This window comes from Chelonia mydas, chromosome 11, assembly GCF_015237465.2.
Source record: "Chelonia mydas isolate rCheMyd1 chromosome 11, rCheMyd1.pri.v2, whole genome shotgun sequence".
NCBI lineage: Eukaryota > Metazoa > Chordata > Testudines > Cheloniidae > Chelonia > Chelonia mydas.
In genome coordinates this window covers 70,350,387-70,369,234 of record NC_051251.2, presented here as the reverse complement: position 1 = coordinate 70,369,234, position 18,848 = coordinate 70,350,387, and the positions used below count along the sequence as shown (strand labels likewise).

Below are 18,848 nucleotides of genomic sequence, written 5' to 3'. Positions count from 1 at the left end.
CCGACTGCTGCTGCTCCCCCGTCGACTCTGCCTGCGCCTTTCGCTCTGGTGGAGTACAGGAGTCGACGGGAGAGCGCTCGGGGATCGATTTATCACATCTAGACTAGACGCGATAAGTCGACACTCTCTGGATCGATTGCTGCCTGCCGATTTGTGGGTAGTATAGACATACCCTTAGTGTATACTGAGTTTAGGGTGTAGTGTTTGACATTTTCAAGTTGGCTGTGAAGAAAACCTGTATCTTTTACTGAGGTTTGAATGAGGCTTCTGGTTTTTCCTTTATTTTAAGGTGCTTTTTTGGCTGCTGCACCAGGAATAAAAAATATACAGCTTTACTAAACTAATAGTGTATCTGTCTAAATATATGTGTGGTTTTTTGTTTTTATTAACAGATGCTTTTGTAAATAGCCAGGAGTGGACACTAAGTCGATCTGTACCAGAACTGAAAGTGGTAAGTATTATTTTATATTTACATGTGTTTTCTTTACTTCTGCATTCCATTCTTTCTGCATTTACACAGAAATGGAACATTCGTAAGGTTATATTTTAAAGTCTGCCAGATTTTTCCTTTATAAAAACATTTAGAGGATTTTAAACCTTGAATATAAATCTTAATGGGACATAATGTAAAGAAGACTCCTCTGTCTAAACTTTTAACCTACCACTGTTAACACCTAAGAATATTGCTGAGATTGGAGACAATGCTTTTCCCTTTTTTTTTTTTTCCCCCCAGCTTGGTTACTTAGTGCAATTAACAGTGTTTTGTGTGTAGTAGTCATTTTCCCAGTGTAACTTGTTTTGTTTTTTGGGGGTAGAGACCCCTTGCAGTAAAGGGGTGGGGCGGGGAGAGAAAAATGTTTGAAAATAAAAATATTTTAAAATGCGAAAATGGGCAGGTGGACTAGGAGGTACATGTAGTACCTGAACAACTTTTTAGCACTGCTTGAAATTGATCACTTTTTAAGGGGAATGTGTCTATCAGATTCCTCCAGGGTCTCTGCATAGGACCAATCTTTTCAAGGTTCCTTCCCCACTCTGAACTCTAGGGTACAGATGTGGGGACCTGCATGAAAACCTCCTAAGCTTATTTTTACCAGCTTAGGTTAAAACTTCCCCGAGGTACAAACTGTTTTACCTTTTGCACTTGGACTTTCGCTGCCACCACCAAACATCTAACCTGTTTTATTTTATTAGGAAAGAGCCCGTTTGGAAACGTCTTTCCCCCCAAAATCCTCACCAAAACCTTGCACCCCCCTTCCTGGGGAAGGTTTGATAAAAATCCTCACCAATTTGTGTAGGTGACCACAGACCCAAACCCTTGGATCTTAAGAACAATGAAAAAGCATTCAGTTTTTTAAAAAAAATTCAAAATTAATTGTCTAGCTGAAATGTTGTTTTTTTTCTGTTGTTTTTTGTCAGGACTCTATTTGATTTCCTAAAAGACTGGAGATTAGTGGGAGGCAAGATACCAAATGGTCTTAATGTTAGTTCCAGAAGAATGCGAATTAAAGCAGCTTTTTATAAATTGTTTATTTTTGGCATTACTTTAGCTGAGCTTGAAGAGAGTGTAGGTGGGAGATGCCATCGACGAAAGGAATATCTGGAGATAAAAATGCATGGCCCGGATGAGGGAATTTCACAGAGCTGCTGTTTTGAAAGCTAAGAACAACACTAGAGGCAGGAATTGGAGTGCCCCAAATGATAATGGGGTTGATAGAATAACTGAGAAGTTCCCTTTCACTGTAATGAGGCAGTTTTTGGGTTGAGGATGGAGAAAGAACTTCCTTCCAGCATTCAGATGGGGGCAGGAAGATTTCAGAGTTATCAGGCACCCAAGAGATACTGATACAAAGCAAAAACTGTGTGGAACCTGCTGGGGACAAACTCCTGAGAATCCCAGCACTAAGACACGGAACTAGACTTATTGCCTCTGAATGTCTGCAGCTTGGTGGTGGGAACTTTTTTGTGTGCGCACATTTGACTTTTATCGTGATTTCTGGTTAGTGGGTTGAGTTCTCTGGCTGTTAAGCGTGGTAATTTTTCAAGTCCAGAGCATAAAGCAGGGGCGGGCAAACTTTTTGGCCCGAGGGCCGCATCGGGTTTCTGAAATTGTATGGAGGGTTGGTTAGGGGAGGCCATGCCTCCCCAAACAGTCAGGCATGGTCCGGCCCCTGCCCCCTATCCGAAGCCCCCTGATTCTTGCCCCCTGGCGGTCCCCCCCCCGGGACTCCTGCCCCATCCAACCCCCCCCGTTCCCTGCTGGACCCCCAGGGACGTCTGCCCCATCCAACCCCCCCCGTTCCCTGCTGGACCCCCAGGGACGTCTGCCCCATCCAACCCCCCCCGTTCCCTGATGGACCCCCAGGGACCTCTGCCCCATCCAACCCCCCCCTGTTCCCTGATGGACCCCCAGGGACCTCTGCCCCATCTAACCCCCCTGCTCTCTGTCCCCTGACCACCCACAGACCCTTTGCCCCTAACTGCCCCCTGCCACCCCATCCAACCCCCCCCCTCCTTCCTGGCTGCCCCCCTGGGACCCCTGCCCCATCCAACCACCCTTTCTTCCTGCCCACCCCCAGAACTCCTGCCCCTAACTGCCCCCTGCCACCCCATCTAACCCCTCCTAACTGCCCCCCGCTGCCCCATCCAACCCCTCCTCTCCTTCCTGACTGCCCCCCTGGGACCCCTGCCCCCATTCAACCCCCGTGTTCCCCGCCCTCCGACCGCCCCAACCCCTATCCACACCCCCAGCCCCTGACCACTCCCCGAACTCCTCTGCCCTCTATCCAACACCCCCACCCCTCCCCCCCCCCCGGCCCCCTTACCGCGCTGCCTGGAGCACCGGTGGCTGGCGGCGCGGCTGCACCAGGACAGGCAGCCACGCCATGCAGCACAGAGCCCCGGGTCAGGCCGGGCTCTGCAGCTGTGCTGCCCCAGGAGCTCACAGCCCTCCTGCCCAGAGCATGGCATAAAGCAAGTTACAGTGCAAAAGATCTCGTTGTGGCCCAGAAGAAATGAATCCCCAGTAACTCTCCTGTGAACTCTCAGCTGTGTGTCTGTCTGTTCTAGGATATTTAAGTACAGTGGGACTAGAAACACAAGAGCAGCCTCCTCTGAGTTTCCTTTGCCTGTGGGGTTCTTATGACAAACCTCTCTTACTTTTTACCTCGTTGAATTGGTCATAGACTTCTTGTGTCTGCATTATGCTGTTACACCATACATAGTATGTCAATTGAACCTAGAGTAGCAAACATGTAGTTAACGGTAGGCATTGGCTATTCCCCAACAGTTCAACACCTTGGGGACTAACCAGTTCAAAAAGCTGGGCATGCTGTCTATGCTTGCTGCTTTCAGGCATTGCAGGAGGGGTGGAGGTAAGTAAGGGGCCTTTGTTTGTTTAGTCACAGAGGCTTTGGCTTCATTGCCCTGAAAAAGGCTTTTGCTTCATTTCCCTGTTACTGTGGGGTAACTAATACACATTAGGATTTTACAGAAGTATAGCTAGTGGAGACCAGGCACATTGTAGTTTTACCTGCCAGATAAAAAGTCATGGTGCCCTACCCTCATTTGTGGCTGACCTCATCTATTTACTTCACAATAAAAACTCCAGGGCCTGGTCTGGACTAGGGTTTTGCAGCGGGATAGCTGATGTATGTGTGTTGTCCCTCAGTGACAACAAAGCCGAAAACAGGATCTCATGCTGTTTGTGCAGGGTTCCACTGCACGTCTCCTTCTCTTTTCTCTGTCTTCTCCCCATCCCATTTTTTGCTCGCTTGGGGGCTGTGTGTGCATATGAGGTGGACCGTCTCAATTTCTCTTTTGCCTTCACTGGTTTGGGGATATGAAGATGTTCCCTTGCCACCTCACATTTTTCTTGTGCAACCAGATCAGAGTCTGTCTCTCTCTCCTGCTGCCTTTTAAAATAGAATCTGCGTGACAAGGCTGATATGATTCTGTAAGTTTGTGCAAGGATTTATTCCTGGTCTACATTACAGAGTTAATTTGATGCAGGGCAGCTTACATCAACGTAGCTATGTGTGCGTATACACTTACATTTCGCTCCCACCGACGTAATTGCCCTGTTATGCCAACATAATAAAATCACCTCCCCCATTGGTGTAGAGTCACGGTCGATGTAGTTAGGTTGATACAGTGTCAGCGTAGACATTGTGTTACTTACATCAGCGGTTAATGGCCTCCAGGAGGTATCCCACAAAGCCCAGCAGCCAGCTGACCAGAGAACTGTCTCTCGTCTTTAAAGCCCTGTGAATTTTTGAAATTCCATTTCCTGGTTCCCTGGCTTGGAGAGCACACCTAGCAACTGCCTAGCTGACCACACTGGCTACATGCTGCAGATGCTCCCCTGCCTGGAGAAAACTGGAGATGCTGGATTTCCTGGGTCTGTGGGGAGAAGAGGCTTTGCAGGTACATCTCAGATCCAGCCATAGAAATATCAACATCTACGAGCAGATCACTCTGGTCATGGAGGAGAAGGGCTACAAGAGGGATGAAAAGCAGAGCTGTGTGAAAACCAAGGAGCTGCAACGGGTGTACCAGAAGACAAGGGAAGCTAACAATTGCTCTGTAAAAGCAGCAAGTTTGTGACTATGCACCAAAAAGCTGCATACCATCCTTAGATGAGACTCCACCACCACCCCCAAGAGCCCTATGGATACTTCGGAGGAGCCAGAGTCAGAGGCCTCTGCTATGAACAGTGAAGAGGAGGTGTTGGATGAGGAATTGGAGTTAGAGTAGCATGGGGGGGACAGGTGATGGGGGGGGGCAGCTGCTCAGCAAGCCAGGACATGTTTTTGACTCCAGCGCAGTCCAGCAGAGGCGATCCTGATGCAGGGGAAGGCACCTCTGGTAAGTATGCTGTTTGCTTTGAAATTACAGGGATGGAACCCACAAAATAGCAGTAGACATCTGTTGATTTACTCTTATTCTAGAAGAGGTAGTGAAACAACTAATAGAGGAAGAGTTATTGTCTGCTTCTCATCCCCCTCAACTGTTAGGCAGAGGGGGCCCCATGGAACACACTATTTATGTGCACCAGGATGTCCCATGAATCTTCATAGATATCTCGATGAAACTTTCCTGGAGTTTGTCTGCAATCCTCTGCTGTAGGTTTCTGGGGAAGGCTGCCTTATTCCTTCTTCCGTGGTAGGACACTTTCTCATGCCCCTCAGCGATTACTTGAGCGAAAACCATTGCAGCATAGGGTCCCAGCCAGCAGTCAGCCTCCATTACCCTCAGGGGTGAGAGGTCAGCTAAAATCACCACCGCCTGTGGAAAGTGGTGCCAATATTCAGTTCAGTTGCCCTATACACACATACTCATGCCTGTGAGCTATCCCCTCTCATTTCCCCAGTTTGCCCCCCAACCCCAGGGCTGTGCTCACCATGGCTCATGCTGTATAAATCCCAGTGAGAAGTGAGAATGTGCTTACAACTTGTGTGGATCAAAGGGAGTGAGTTCAGCCTCCTAAGTTTTGGCTTATCTCATAAATGCACTGACAATGGTACTTCTGTGTGTTGTATCTTCAGCAGCTGCAAATGTGGCCATGAGGGTTTCTGCATCCACACCAGTGGAACGGAAGAGCCAGATAAAGAGAAGAAGGAAGAGGACTTGGGATGACATGTTCCAAGAGATCCTGCAAGCTGCTGCTGCCTCTGATAAAAGCACTTGGAGGATCACCATTGCAGACAGCATGGAGAGGAGAAAGGTGCAGGAAAAGGAGAGGGATGTGCAGCTGGAGATGCTTGCACTTCTCAGGCAGCAGACAGACATGCTGCAGACTCTGGTGGATCTGCAGGTTCAACAATCCTGTGCTTGCCTCTTTCTGCAGCCCATAGAGAACTGTATATCGGGAACTCTCTGTGCCCCCTGCCCCTCAATATTCTATGTGGCATCAGGTTTCTGCACTGTCCTTACCATTCCACCCTGGGAACATTAAAGACATTCACAGCTGCACATATGCTGACCTGAGAAAGACACAGTTGGTTTATGTGAATTTGAAATGGAAATGACTGTTCTTTCCCCATCATAAGTTTTTTCCTTAATTTATGAAGTTTAATAAAGTTTAAAATGTTTTTTCTGTTTGCATCATTGTGGAATAAATGTGTTTTTGGAAACATAATTCATGTTTATTAGTTCATAACATATGCTAGGTGGTGCTGACATCATTCACAGACTATATTAATAGGTGCATTGGCAATGTTATATTATTTCACACACAACACTCACCAAATGGTTCATACAGGGCTGCAAAAGAGCAAGGACAGGTAGAGCAAACTACAGCAACACACTCTACTTTGGCTCACTATTTAAAATGGTCTTTCAAAGCCTCCCTAAGCCGTATAGCTCCATGTTGAGCTCTTCTTATAGCCCTGGTATCTGGGTGCTCAAAATCAGCAGACAGCTGCTCCATCTCCACTTCCCTTTGCTTCACCGATACTATGCAGGACACAGCAGGCAGCTATAACTATTGGAATATTTTTTTCCCTGGGGTCCAATCTCATGAGTAGACCATGCCAGCAACCCTTCAAATGCCCAAAGGCACATTCAGCTGTCATTCTGCACCTGCTCAGCCTGTAGTTGAAGCACTCCTTGGTGCTGTCAGGGTGCTGGTGTATGGCTTCATGAGCCATGGGAGCAAGGGGTAGGCTGAGTCTCCTAGGATCACTAGTGGTAAGCTGCTGGTTGTGAAAGTAAGTCCCTGCTTTCAGCTCTCTGAAGAATCCTGCGTGTGTTGTGCACCTTGGCCAGCCCACACTGAGGTTGGTGAAGCATCCCCAGTGATCCACAAGCTCTTGTATTACCATGGGAAAGTAGCACTTTCTGTTGGTGTACTCGAAGGCAAGGTGGTCTGGTGCCAAAATGGGGATACGCGTGCCATCTATCACCCCACCGCAGTTTGGGAAGCCCATTGCTGCAAAACCACCCACTATGTCCTGCACATTGGCCAGATTCACAGTTCTTCCTAGCAGGAGGCAATTAGAGTCTGGCAAGTGTGCAGGGCCTTTGTTTTGGATTTCCTAACTCCAGATTGATTACTGACTGATTGGTAGCAATCTGGCATCGTAAGTTTCCACAATGCAATCGCCACTTGCTTTTCCACTGTCAGTGCAGATCTCGTTTTGGTGTAGCTATGCTGGAGGGAGCTCTGCACACAGATCCAGAAATGTGGCCTTGAGCATCTAAAAGTTCTGCAGTCAGTGCTTGTCATCCCAAACCTGCATGACCATCCTTGTTTCTTGGGCTCAGAACTGGCGCTCCACTGTCTGAAGCTGCTCCATGAATGCCGCCAACAACCTTTGAATTGTTTCTTTCCATGTCCCACAGCAGTCTAGCTTTCAAGGAATAATCATATTCCCCGCAGCTCCTCTTGCGGCTCTGCACATATGTCCTGCGCTCACGCTTATCACAATAGTGCAGAGCTATGCAGGATCCATGCTTCTGTCACAGATGGCGGACAGGGAGGTGGGACACAGGTTTGTGTGGGTGATTTTGAAAGGAGGCATGAAACATTTTGGGATAGAAAACACTGCATCATGGGAAGTTGAACCCATGCTCCGTGGGATCCCTGTGAGACTTGTTTCTGCCCCATGAGGCATTGCAAAACCTTCCCAAAACACCCTATACGGTGGCAAGTAGCACAGTGGGATAACTACCCATGGTACACTGTTCTCTGCATCTATACAGGCGCTCCTAGTAAGGACGCACACCACCGACACAAAGAGCACAGCGTCGACACACACACACTATGTAATAATTGTGCTGGCTGAATTCCCATGTAACTTAAGTTGACGTAATTCTGTAGTATAGATATGGCCATAGATGATGATGCTGAGATGAGGTGAGAAAAGAAAAGACCAGCCCCAGCTGATAATGCATACCGCAGGTTTCCAGCAGGAGCAGTGATGAAAACTAACAAGATTATGCTAAGATTTACTCTTTTTTGCTCAGCTTTTCCCATCAGGAGAGCACAAAATAAAACGTACAAAATTATATTAGTTTAACTTGAGAACACCTCACTCACTAAGTAAACTTTCTTGTACTGAGTGGGAGTCTCCCCTTCCCCCAGCCTTGGTTAAAGTGGAGATTATCCCAGCAAGCAAGAGACCGCAATGGTAGATTTGCATGTGCCAAATCCACCTATCCATCAGAGCAGCATCACAGCTGACAATGTGTTAATGACATGTCAGTTAAGTTTGTTTTTATTTCAGAAGTGTACATGCTACAGGGAGGGTGAAACACATGGTGATACCTAGAACACAATGATATTGAATGAAGTGCTAGTGTGACCACAACAGATTGACTTTCACTAACACTTAAATAGCCTATTGAATTTTGAAATAAAGGGAAGTTAGTTGTGTACTCTGTTAGTACTAGCAGTGTTCTGTTGTACAATTGTACTGGTTTGACAGACAAATCATTTGCTTAAACCATGGTTAGTGACACATATGATACATCTTCTCTTTATCTTCCTTGTCTCCTTGCTGTCTGTCCGCTTTACATACCACACTTTTTGGAAGGCTTGCGTTGCCAAGTGATCACATCTTGGCTGAGTATGAGAGTCCATTTCACCATGATTCCTATCCTTCTGTTTCCATAATACTGGGGACAGGGATTTGCAAGTAGAGGAGACAAACTTTTGACGTGTAGCTGCTGCAGAGAATGAAATTCAGGTTGTCAGGCAGCACAAGTCTTATGATGACCTTCTGCTGGTTTTGTTTTTGTGCGACCCCTGCTAAAAGCAAAACTCAGTTTTACCATTTAATAAAAACAGAAATGTGATTATACTACTGAAACATTATTCAAACGAGCAGCACCAGCTGTGCCTATGGCACTTGCGCTTCAGCAGGAAGGATGGCCAACTAGTTCCACCTCGTGTACATTCATTCTTACCCATAAATCTCCCCTCATGAAGGAACTTGTGTAGTGAGTCATCACCCTATAACAGGTCATGTTCCCAGACTAATGATCAACTACGTAATATGCCTGAGGAAGTGAAGGGCCATGTTAACTGCTAAACCTGCCTCTCTTGTGTCACAGCACTATCATTATGTTCACTGACACTTAGATTAATTTTGGGTTGTGCGCTTCTGCTTGTGGCTCTTTTGTTTAGGGATTTATGGAAATATGAAAAGCATATAACATTTGCTCCTGTCACAAGCTAGCGTATTAACAGCCTCAGTTAAATGGAGCAGTTAGGATGCAGACAGGAGAAGATGTTTACTGTAGTAAATATCATATGCTTTGGGGTTTGATACTTTAGTTGCTGAGTACTTCATGCAAGGTGCTCAGTGCCTACAACTCCCATCAGTTACTGGGGGTTTGCTCATTTAGCTTCATTGGGCTCTGTGTATATAGAGTTCTAGGTTGTCCTCTCCTGACCTCATTATTTCTCTTTACACACTACTCAAAAATACTGGGAGTTGCGAGTTAAACATCAGGAGGGTGATATTAATGTGCAGTGGAGCAGAATATTACATCATGTGGTATTTTCCCTTTTCAGTGGTGTTTTCTCTGCAGTGCCGATCAATGAAGTTAGCGTTACACAATCTACTATAGTTGTGTTATGTGCTAATGAAGAAAATGAAGCACAGGGAAGTAAAGTGACTTCTCAGAGGTCACATTAGCAGTGTTGTTGAAATAGAATGCAAATCTTTTGATTCCTAGTCTGAGGTTTTAATTACAAAAGTATCAACCATCTGGCTAGTATACAAAAATGACTTCTAGGGCAGCGTTTCTCAAATGCGGCCACTAGGGGCTGCTCTTGTGGCCACAGCCTCCTGGGCAGTGATTGGCCTGGGAGGGGGGCAAAGAAGTGGGCCTTCTTCTAGCTGCCAGCTGGGGTTGGGCCCTGTACCTCTCTGGAGCCACAAATGCCGGAGGAGCAGGCAGATGATGTGAATTCTCCACATTCCCAGGGGCAGTGGGGCTTGGGCTTCCAGCTTCTGCCTTGCAGTGGCAGGCAGCAGGCTCTGGCTGTGGGGCTCCATCCCCTGGCTGTAGGGCTTCAAGCTCTAGCTGCAGGCTCACCAACCTCCCATTGTCCCTGGACCCCCACCATTCCCTCAGCCCTCCATCGCCCCTGACCCCTGCTGCCTCCCTACCCACCTCTCTATCCAGGGCTTAATTTGTCACCCGGCTTGTGCCGGAGCTGAGTAAGTCTGCTGTGAAAAGCGATATTTGTATGTATGTTAATATTGCTTTTCACTGCCTCCCAGCTAGATAGTAAGTCTGCTTTTTAAAGCGATATTAACAAACATACAAATATCAGTTTTCACAGCAGTAGACTTACTGGCTAGCAAGTCTAAAAAAAGAATCAAAAAAGCAAAAGAAACAACAAAAAAGACAAGATCCTGCAGAGCATCTTATTTTGTTTCTATTCTGTCCAGTAAAGAATACAGACAATTGTACATTATTTTTATTATTGAATCAGCAAAAAACCCTACTTACGTAAATTACAAAGATTTGGACATGTAGATGTGAATATTTGTTTTTCCTAAAGTTAAATATTTTAGAAAAATTGTGAGAGTGGCCACCAGCAAGAGTTGGTGGCCACACTCCTAAGACCACCAAAAAATTTCTTGTGAGAACCCGTTCAAGGGGAGCAATGTCTATTTGCTGCCGAGAAAACGGATTACTTAACCCATGTGGTCAGGACTTGTAGTGGAGAGGAGGAGAAGGAGGTGGTTGGTGCTCTGCGAAATTCTGTTTGTAAACCAAGCTCCATTTATTTGAGCTAGTCAAATGAGACGCTACTGGCTAAAGAGTGTGCGTATGTAGTTTGCTGAGCACTGCTGAACTCAGGCTGGTGCTTCCATCATTGAGGTTCAGATATATCCCTGGGCAGGGCTGGATTAAGGCACAGGCACAGCTGGCATGTACTTAGGTCCTGGCTCCCAAAGTCAGGTAATGTCAGAATCTCAGCTTTTATTTTATCTTTTCAGTTCCTGGAGGAGCTATGGTAATCTTTCCCCCTGGAGTAGAACACAATCATAGATACACCATTCGTAAATTTAATACAGCGGTCCCCAAAGATACTGCATGGGGTTGCAATGTCTGTCACAGTAGCCTCAAAAGTGAGAGGTTACTGTTTTGGCATGGCCCAATAAAATTTGAGCCCCGCTTGTCCCTAATTACCACAGATAACATTCTAGCTTTCTTTTTATCAAGTTCTTTAATGGTGGGATTTTTTTTTCCCCAGTAAAATTTCCCTGTGTATTTGTGACACATCAGCTTGTAAATGTAAAGGCATTATTTTACTGCTTGCTTTCTGAAAAGGGAATTTCCTAGGGTTATGATTAAAGTCGTGGGCACTGTTGTATAGTTGTGTGGGTCTTTGACTTGCGTTATCAATTTTTTTCTCCTTCGTATCTGTGGAAATGGTTTTATTTTGTAACTTTTCTTGCGGCCCCCTCCAGGTCTCTGTGCTGTGCAAAAATTGAAAAGAATAAATAGATCTTGTGGGACCACGAACCCAAACTATAGGGTTGTATTCGTAAACAATGATGTGATTCTGTTAAGGGAGAGTCTATTGGATTTTTATTTTTAAAATATTTTTGGGACAAATTCTTCACTGTGCACAGTTGCTGGCTAGTTTTTGTTTCAGATTTTCAGACCTATACCTATTTCTGGTAATTTAACACACACGTTGTGATTATTCATCTGTTTGCTTTGCAACTGATATTACACTCCTGAGAAGTTATTAAAATAGTGCTGAGATTTCCACTCTGGTCCAGCTGGTTTTAGTATCTGTGTATGGAAGAACAATCATTTTCTTAGGTCACTGTAGGTGTAGCTTCTGCATTTATTGAGAAATCTTGTAGAATTTTGAAATATTGTGCATAGAATTTTTAATTTTTTGGTGCAGAATGTCCTCAGTAGTTAACACATTTGACTTGTCAGGTGCATTACTTACACTCATAATGCCTTTTTTTTAGCCAATGGATTGAAATATTGGAACCATGAAGACTTGTATGATAAATGCATATGGGCACTCTGTTACGTTGTAAGATTTGGAGAATCTTGTACGTTAATGGTGTATATATAACAATGAATAACATTTGTGAAGTGTAATGCTTTTGATCCACAATCCTCAGGACTTGAAACTAATACATAAAAAGGAGACCAATAGTGGGGAAAATACCACAATTATTGAATGAACTGTTGGAACCTAATTACATTTCCTCACTGGGACCCTTCCAAAAGATAATGCTGTGTCTCACAACCAGAACATTCTGTGTGCTTTTCTTGGTCAACTGTGTGCATCAAATGGCAATGGAGTTGATACATGTTTTAAAAGAAATAAACTTCAATTTGTTGAGGACATCATTAAAATGACCTCTTACTCTGGACATTTCAGTCCTTCCTACCTAGTCCCGCCCTGCTGTTTCATTGCCCTCTTCTCCACCAATTTGTAGCATAATTTCTCAGTTAGGTTGTGAGCTTTTCAGGGCATGAACCTCATCTTTTGTGCATACTGTGAGGCACTCAGCAGAGATTTTCAAGTGGTGTAAAATAATAATGGAAGTCCTGAAAAGGCCACGGATACATCCAATGGAAAACTGATGTGTAGACTAAGGCTATGTCTACACTACCATGGTAAGTCGACTTAAGTTACGCAACTCCAGCTATGTGAATAACGTATCTGGAGTTGACGTATTTTAGGTCGACTTACTGCGGTGTCTACACCGAGCTGGGTCAATGGGAGACACTCTCCCATCGACTTACCTTACTCTTCTCATTCCGGGTGGAGTACCAGTGCTGACAGGAGAGCGCTCTGCTGTCGATTTAACAGGTCTTCACTAGACCCGCTGAATCGACCCCCGGTGCATCGATTGCCGGACCGTCGATCTGTCGGTAGTGTAAACATAGCCTGAGAAATGACAAAATGTCTTTTCAAATACCTGGAGTCTTTGGGTAGATAAAAACAAACAAACCAAAAATAACTAGCCACGATAAAAATAGACTTCCTTTCTTTGTACCTCTGTTGTGTCATTCTGGAATCTGAGTTCATTCTTTTTTGATTGTTGCAGGCAGTTCCACCTCTAACAGACTTCTAGGTTTTTGACAGCCAGCATATAGCCTATGGTAGAATCAACATGCGCTTGCTCATGTTCTCAGCTACAGCGTACTTGCTGTGAGAGAGCAGATCCTGCCACTGTGGTGGTAGAAGTGAGATCATAGCAGTTCATTGGGGGGCCGCAATGACTATTAGTGGACCTGAGCCATTGTATGGCAGGCCTGTTCTGTTCTGTTTGCCTCATGGGACTTTCACCCTCTTCTTTGCGGGGTAGGATGGGAGTAGACGTGACACTAAAGCTCAGTGCCCTCCCCCAACCACCCCAATTTCACCAGGCAGATATCTTCCTTCCCTCTGATTCTTGGGATCCTGGGGAAATTCTGGGCACAAGGAGGTTCTCATTCACTTCAGAATGGTCCTGCTAGTCGTGCTGTTCAAACAGATGACCCTCTTGTCCAGAGGTCCTCTTCTCCTTCCTTTCTTACCCAAGGTCTCTTATTCAAGGCCCAGTGTATTGCCAAAATCCCCCCCTCCCCGGAAAAAAAAAAAAAAGAACAATAAAAAAACCAATTTCCATAAAAGGTTTGGCTCAAAAGAGAGAGCTCCTGGCTAAACAGCACTTGTCAGACCAGGTAGTCTCCACTTACAGAAATCCAGGGTGGCTATAAAGAGAAGCCCCTTCCTCTTCCCTCAAGTCCACCTTGGGCAAGCACTAAGGGGTTCCTGCTGTGGATTGCCGGAAGTGTGTTCCTGGAAGGCTTGAAAGGGGCTGCTTCTGTTGTGTCTCAGGGGTGGGCATTCATCTTGAAGGGATCCAATTAGAGAGTTTTCCATGAGCTTCTGTCATGTGATCTCCAGGTTCTTGAGTGGTCTAGAATCTCTTTGCTGGACCTCTCCTCCTTATGCTGGTGTGGAGTATAACTCTCGTTCTGCATAAATTTTGTTTTCCCTGTTTCAAGCTCCTTTGGCTTTGGTTTCTCTCCTGCTTTTCAGTCAAGACACTTTTGGTGGTCAGGTCCTGAGCTAGGAGGTTGAGAATATATCAATATATATTGAAGATACCTTTCGTGACAGTACACAATAAAACAAAGTTCTCCCTGGGTGGCTGTTGATTTTTTTTTTTAAATTTATGGCTATTAAGCCATTCATTTCTGTGCCTCCTGTCCTCTTCTTAGATGACCCTGTGGCACTACAAACCAGTAAATATTCTGTTTGTGTAGAATTCCATTTTTTTGCAAATTGAACAGTTTTTTGCTGTTGAAGGTGCAGAAATTTGGAAAAAGTTCCCCGTTCATAACACAGTTACTGTGTAGCTAGTGGCTTTAAGGCAATGTGCATAACAAAGGGTGGCCTTGCCCTCTGAGTCTGAGTCTGTTCCCTTAGATTTTGTTTGCAGTGCACATTTAAACTGGTTGGTTGGCAGCTGGGTTTGACTAACCAGTTTAGTCTAGCCAGCATCTGAGCACCCCACTGCAAAGTCATACCCATGTGACCTAAGGTTGCCAACCCTTCAGGATTGGCCTGGAGTCCCCAGGAATTAAAGATTAACCTTTCATTAAAGATTGTCATGTAATGACATCTCCAGGAATACATCCAACCAAAATTGGCAACCCTACATGGTAAGGAACAACTTTATTGGAGTAGACAAAGCTGTGGTGGTAATATGTAGCACATGACAGAGGAAGCAACTTCATTCAGTTCACAAGTTCTAAATGGCATGGAATTACCATGGATTGAAATGAGAGTTTATGGTATTAGTTGCCACACCTCTCACCTGATGCATCTAATTACCCCCCAAACCCCAGTTTTGAAGTTTAAGGGTATGTCTACGCTACGAAATTAGGTCAAATTTATAGAAGTCGGTTTTTTAGAAATCGGTTTTATATATTCAAGTGTGTGTGTCCCCACAGAAAATGCTCTAAGTGCATTAAGTGCATTAATTCGGCGGAGTGCTTCCACAGTACAGAGACTAGAGTCGACTTCCGGAGCGTTGCACTGTGGGTAGCTATCCCACAGTTCCCGCAGTCTTTGCTGCCCATTGGAATTCTGGGTTGAGATCCCAATGCCTGATGGGGCTAAAACATTGTCGCGGGTGGTTCTGGGTACATATCGTCAGGCCCCCGTTCCCTCCCTCCCTCTGTGAAAGCAAATGAAGACAATCGTTTCGCGCCTTTTTTCCTGAGTTACCTGTGCAGACGCCATACCACGGCAAGCATGGAGCCCGCTCAGCTCACCGCCACGTATGTTTCCTGGGTGCTGGCAGACGGGGTACTGCATTGCTACACAGTAGCAGCAACCCATTGCCTTGTGGCAGCAGACGGTGCAATAGGACCGGTAGCCGTCATAGTCATGTCCGAGGTGCTTCTGGTCGCCTGTGTGAGGTCGATCAGGAGCGCCTGGGCAGACATGGGCACAGGGACTAAATTTGAAGTGACTTGATCAAGTCATTCTCTTTAGTCCTGCAGTCAGTCCTATTGAACCATCTTATGGTGAGCAGGCAGGCAATATGGATTGCTAGCAGTCCTATTGCATCATCTTCTGCCGGGCAGGCAAGAGATGAGGATGGCTAGCAGTCGTATTGTACCATCTTCTGCTGAGCAGCCCTGAGATGTGGATGGCATGCAGTCCTTCTGCACCGTCTGCTGCCAGCCAAAGATGTAAAAGATAGATGGAGTGGATCAAAACAAGAAATAGATCAGATTTGTTTTGTACTCATTTGCTTCCCCCCCCCCCCCCCCCCCCCCGTCTAGAGGACTCATTCCTCTAGGTCACACTGCAGTCACTCACAGAGAAGGTGCAGTCAGGTAAATCTAGCCATGTATCAGTCAGAGGCCAGATTAACCTCCTTGTTCCAATAAGAACAATAACTTAGGTGCACCATTTCTTATTGGAACCCTCTGTGAAGTCCTGCCTGAAATACTCCTTGATGTAAAGCCACCCCCTTTGTTCATTTTAGCTCCCTGAAGCTAACCCTGTAAGCCGTGTCGTCAGTCGCCCCTCCCTCCGTCAGAGCAATGGCAGGCAATCGTTCCGCGCCTTTTTTCTATGCAGATGCCATACCAAGGCAAGCATGGAGGCCGCTCAGCTCACTTTGGCAATTAGGAGAACATTAAACACCACACGCATTATCCAGCAGTATATGCAGCACCAGAACCTGGCAGAGCGATACCGGGCGAGGAGGCGACGTTAGCGCGGTCACGTGAGTGATCAGGACTTGGACACAGATTTCTCTGAAAGCATGGGCCCTGTCAATGCATGCATCATGGTGCTAATGGGGCAGGTTCATGCTGTGGAACGCCGATTCTGGGCTCGGGAAACAAGCACAGAGTGGTGGGACCGCATAGTGTTGCAGGTCTGGGACGATTCCCAGTGGCTGCGAAACTTTCACATGCGTAAGTGCACTTTCATGGAACCTTGTGACTTGCTTTCCCCTGCCCTGAAACGCATGAATACCAAGATGAGAGCAGCCCTCACAGTTGAGAAGCGAGTGGCAATAGCCCTATGGAAGCTTGCAACGCCAGACAGCTACCGGTCAGTAGGGAATCAATTTGGAGTGGGCAAATCTACTGTGGGGGCTGCTGTGATGCAAGTAGCCCATGCAATCAAAGATCTGCTGATATCAAGGGTAGTGACCCTGGGAAATGTGCAGGTCATAGTGGATGGCTTTGCTGCAATGGGATTCCCCTAACTGTGGTGGGGCCATAGACGGAACCCATATCCCTATCTTGGCACCGGAGCACCAAGCCGGCGAGGACATAAACCGCAAGGGGTACTTTCCAATAGTGCTGCAAGCTCTGGTGGATCACAAGGGACATTTCACCAGCATCAACGTGGGAAGGCCGGGAAAGGTACATGGCGCTCGCATCTTCAGGAACTCTGGTCTGTTTCAAAAGCTGCAGGAAGGGACTTTATTCCCAGACCAGAAAATAACTGTTGGGGATGTTGAAATGCCTATATGTATCCTTGGGGACCCAGCCTACCCCTTAATGCCATGGCTCATGAAGCTGTACACAGGCAGCCTGGACAGTAGTCAGGAGCTGTTCAACTACAGGCTGAGCAAGTGCAGAATGGTGGTTAAATGTGCATTTGGACGTTTAAAAGCGCGCTGGCGCAGTTTACTGACTTGCTTAGACCTCAGCGAAACCAATATTCCCGTTGTTATTACTGCTTGCTGCGCGCTCCACAATATCTGTGAGAGTAAGGGGGAGATGTTTATGGTGGGGTGGGAGGTTGAGGCAAATCGCCTGGCTGCTGGTTACGCACAGCCAGACACCAGGGCGGTTAGAAGAGCACAGGAGGGCGCGGTACGCATCAGAGAAGCTTTGAAAACCTGTTTCATGACTGGCCAGGCTATGGTGTGAAAGTTCTCTTTGTTTCTCCTTGATGAAACCCCCCGCCCCTTGGTTCACTCTACTTCCCTGTAAGCTAACCACCCTCCCCTCCTCCCTTCAATCACCGCTTGCAGAGGCAATAAAGTCATTGTTGCTTCACATTCATGCATCCTTTATTAATTCATCACACAAATAGGGGGATAACTACCAAGGTAGCCCAGGAGGGGTGGTGGAGGAGGGAAGGAAAATGCCACACAGCACTTTAAAAGTTTACAACTTTAAAATTTATTGAATGCCAGCCTTCTGTTTTTTGGGCAATCCTCTGGAGTGGAGTGGCTGGTTGGCCGGAGGCCCCCCCACCGCGTTCTTGGGCATCTGGGGAGGAGGGCGATGGGTTACACAGGGGCTGTAGTGGCAGTCTGTGCTCCAGCTGCCTTTGCTGCAGCTCAACCATACACTGGAGCATACTGGTTTGATCCTCCAGCAGCCTCAGCATTGAATCCTGCCTCCTCTCATCACGCTGCCCCCACATTTGAGCTTCAGCCCTGTCTTCAGCCCGCCACTTACTCTCTTCAGCCCGCCACCTCTCCTCTCAGTCATTTTGTGCTTTCCTGCACTCTGACATTATTTGCCTCCACGCATTCATCTGTGCTCTATCAGTGTGGGAGGACAGCATGAGCTCAGAGAACGTTTCATCACGAGTGTGTTTTTTTTCTTTCTAATCTTCACTGGCCTCTGGGAAGGAGAAGATCCTGTGATCATTGAAACACATGCAGCTGGTGGAGAAAAAAAAAGGGACAGCAGTGTTTAAAAAGACGCATTTTTATAGAATAGTGGCTACACTCTTTCATGGTAAACCTTGCTGTTAACATTACATACATAGCACATGTGCTTTCGTTCCAAGGTCGCATTTTGCCTCCCCGCACCGCGTGGCTACCCCCTCAACCCTCCCCCCCCCCCCCCCCCCCCCCCCCCCGTGGCTAACAGCGGGGAACATTTCTGTTCAGCCATAGGCAAACAGCCCAGCAGGAATGGGCTCCTCTGAGTGTCCCTTGAAGAAAAGCACTCTATTTCAACCAGGTGACCATGAATGATATCTCACTCTCCTGAGGATAACACAGAGAGATAAAGAAAGGATGTTGTTTGAACGCCAGCAAACATACACTGCAATGCTTTGTTGTACAGTGATTCCCGAGTACGTGTTACTGGCCTGGAGTGGTGGAGTGGTAAAGTGTCCTACCATGGAGGACGCAATAAGGCTGCTGTCCCCAGAAACCTTTTGCAAAGGCTTTGGGAGTACATCCAGGAGAGCTGCGAATGCCAGGGCAAATTAATCCTTTCACATGTTTGCTTTTAAACCATGTATAGTATTTTAAAAGGTACACTCACCAGAGGTCCCGTCTCCGCCTGCCGGGTCCAGGAGGCAGCCTTGGGTGGGTTTGGGAGGTACTGGCTCCAGGTCCAGGGTGAGAAACAGTTCC

General features: G+C 46.5%; 1 protein-coding gene across 14 annotated transcripts in view; it reads left to right on the top strand.

Annotated features, from left to right (window-relative positions):
- Positions 1-18,848, top strand: part of AGAP1 (ArfGAP with GTPase domain, ankyrin repeat and PH domain 1) — a 684,170-nt gene that overhangs the window by 225,314 nt on the left and 440,008 nt on the right. For 13 of the 14 annotated variants that reach the window (XM_043525622.1, XM_037912087.2, XM_037912086.2 and 10 more), the window contains one exon: positions 393-451. The exons of the other annotated variant lie outside the window; for it this stretch is intronic. In XM_043525622.1, coding sequence (XP_043381557.1) covers positions 393-451 — 59 coding nt within the window. The remainder of the gene's footprint in view (positions 1-392; positions 452-18,848) is intronic. 14 annotated transcript variants of the gene reach the window in all.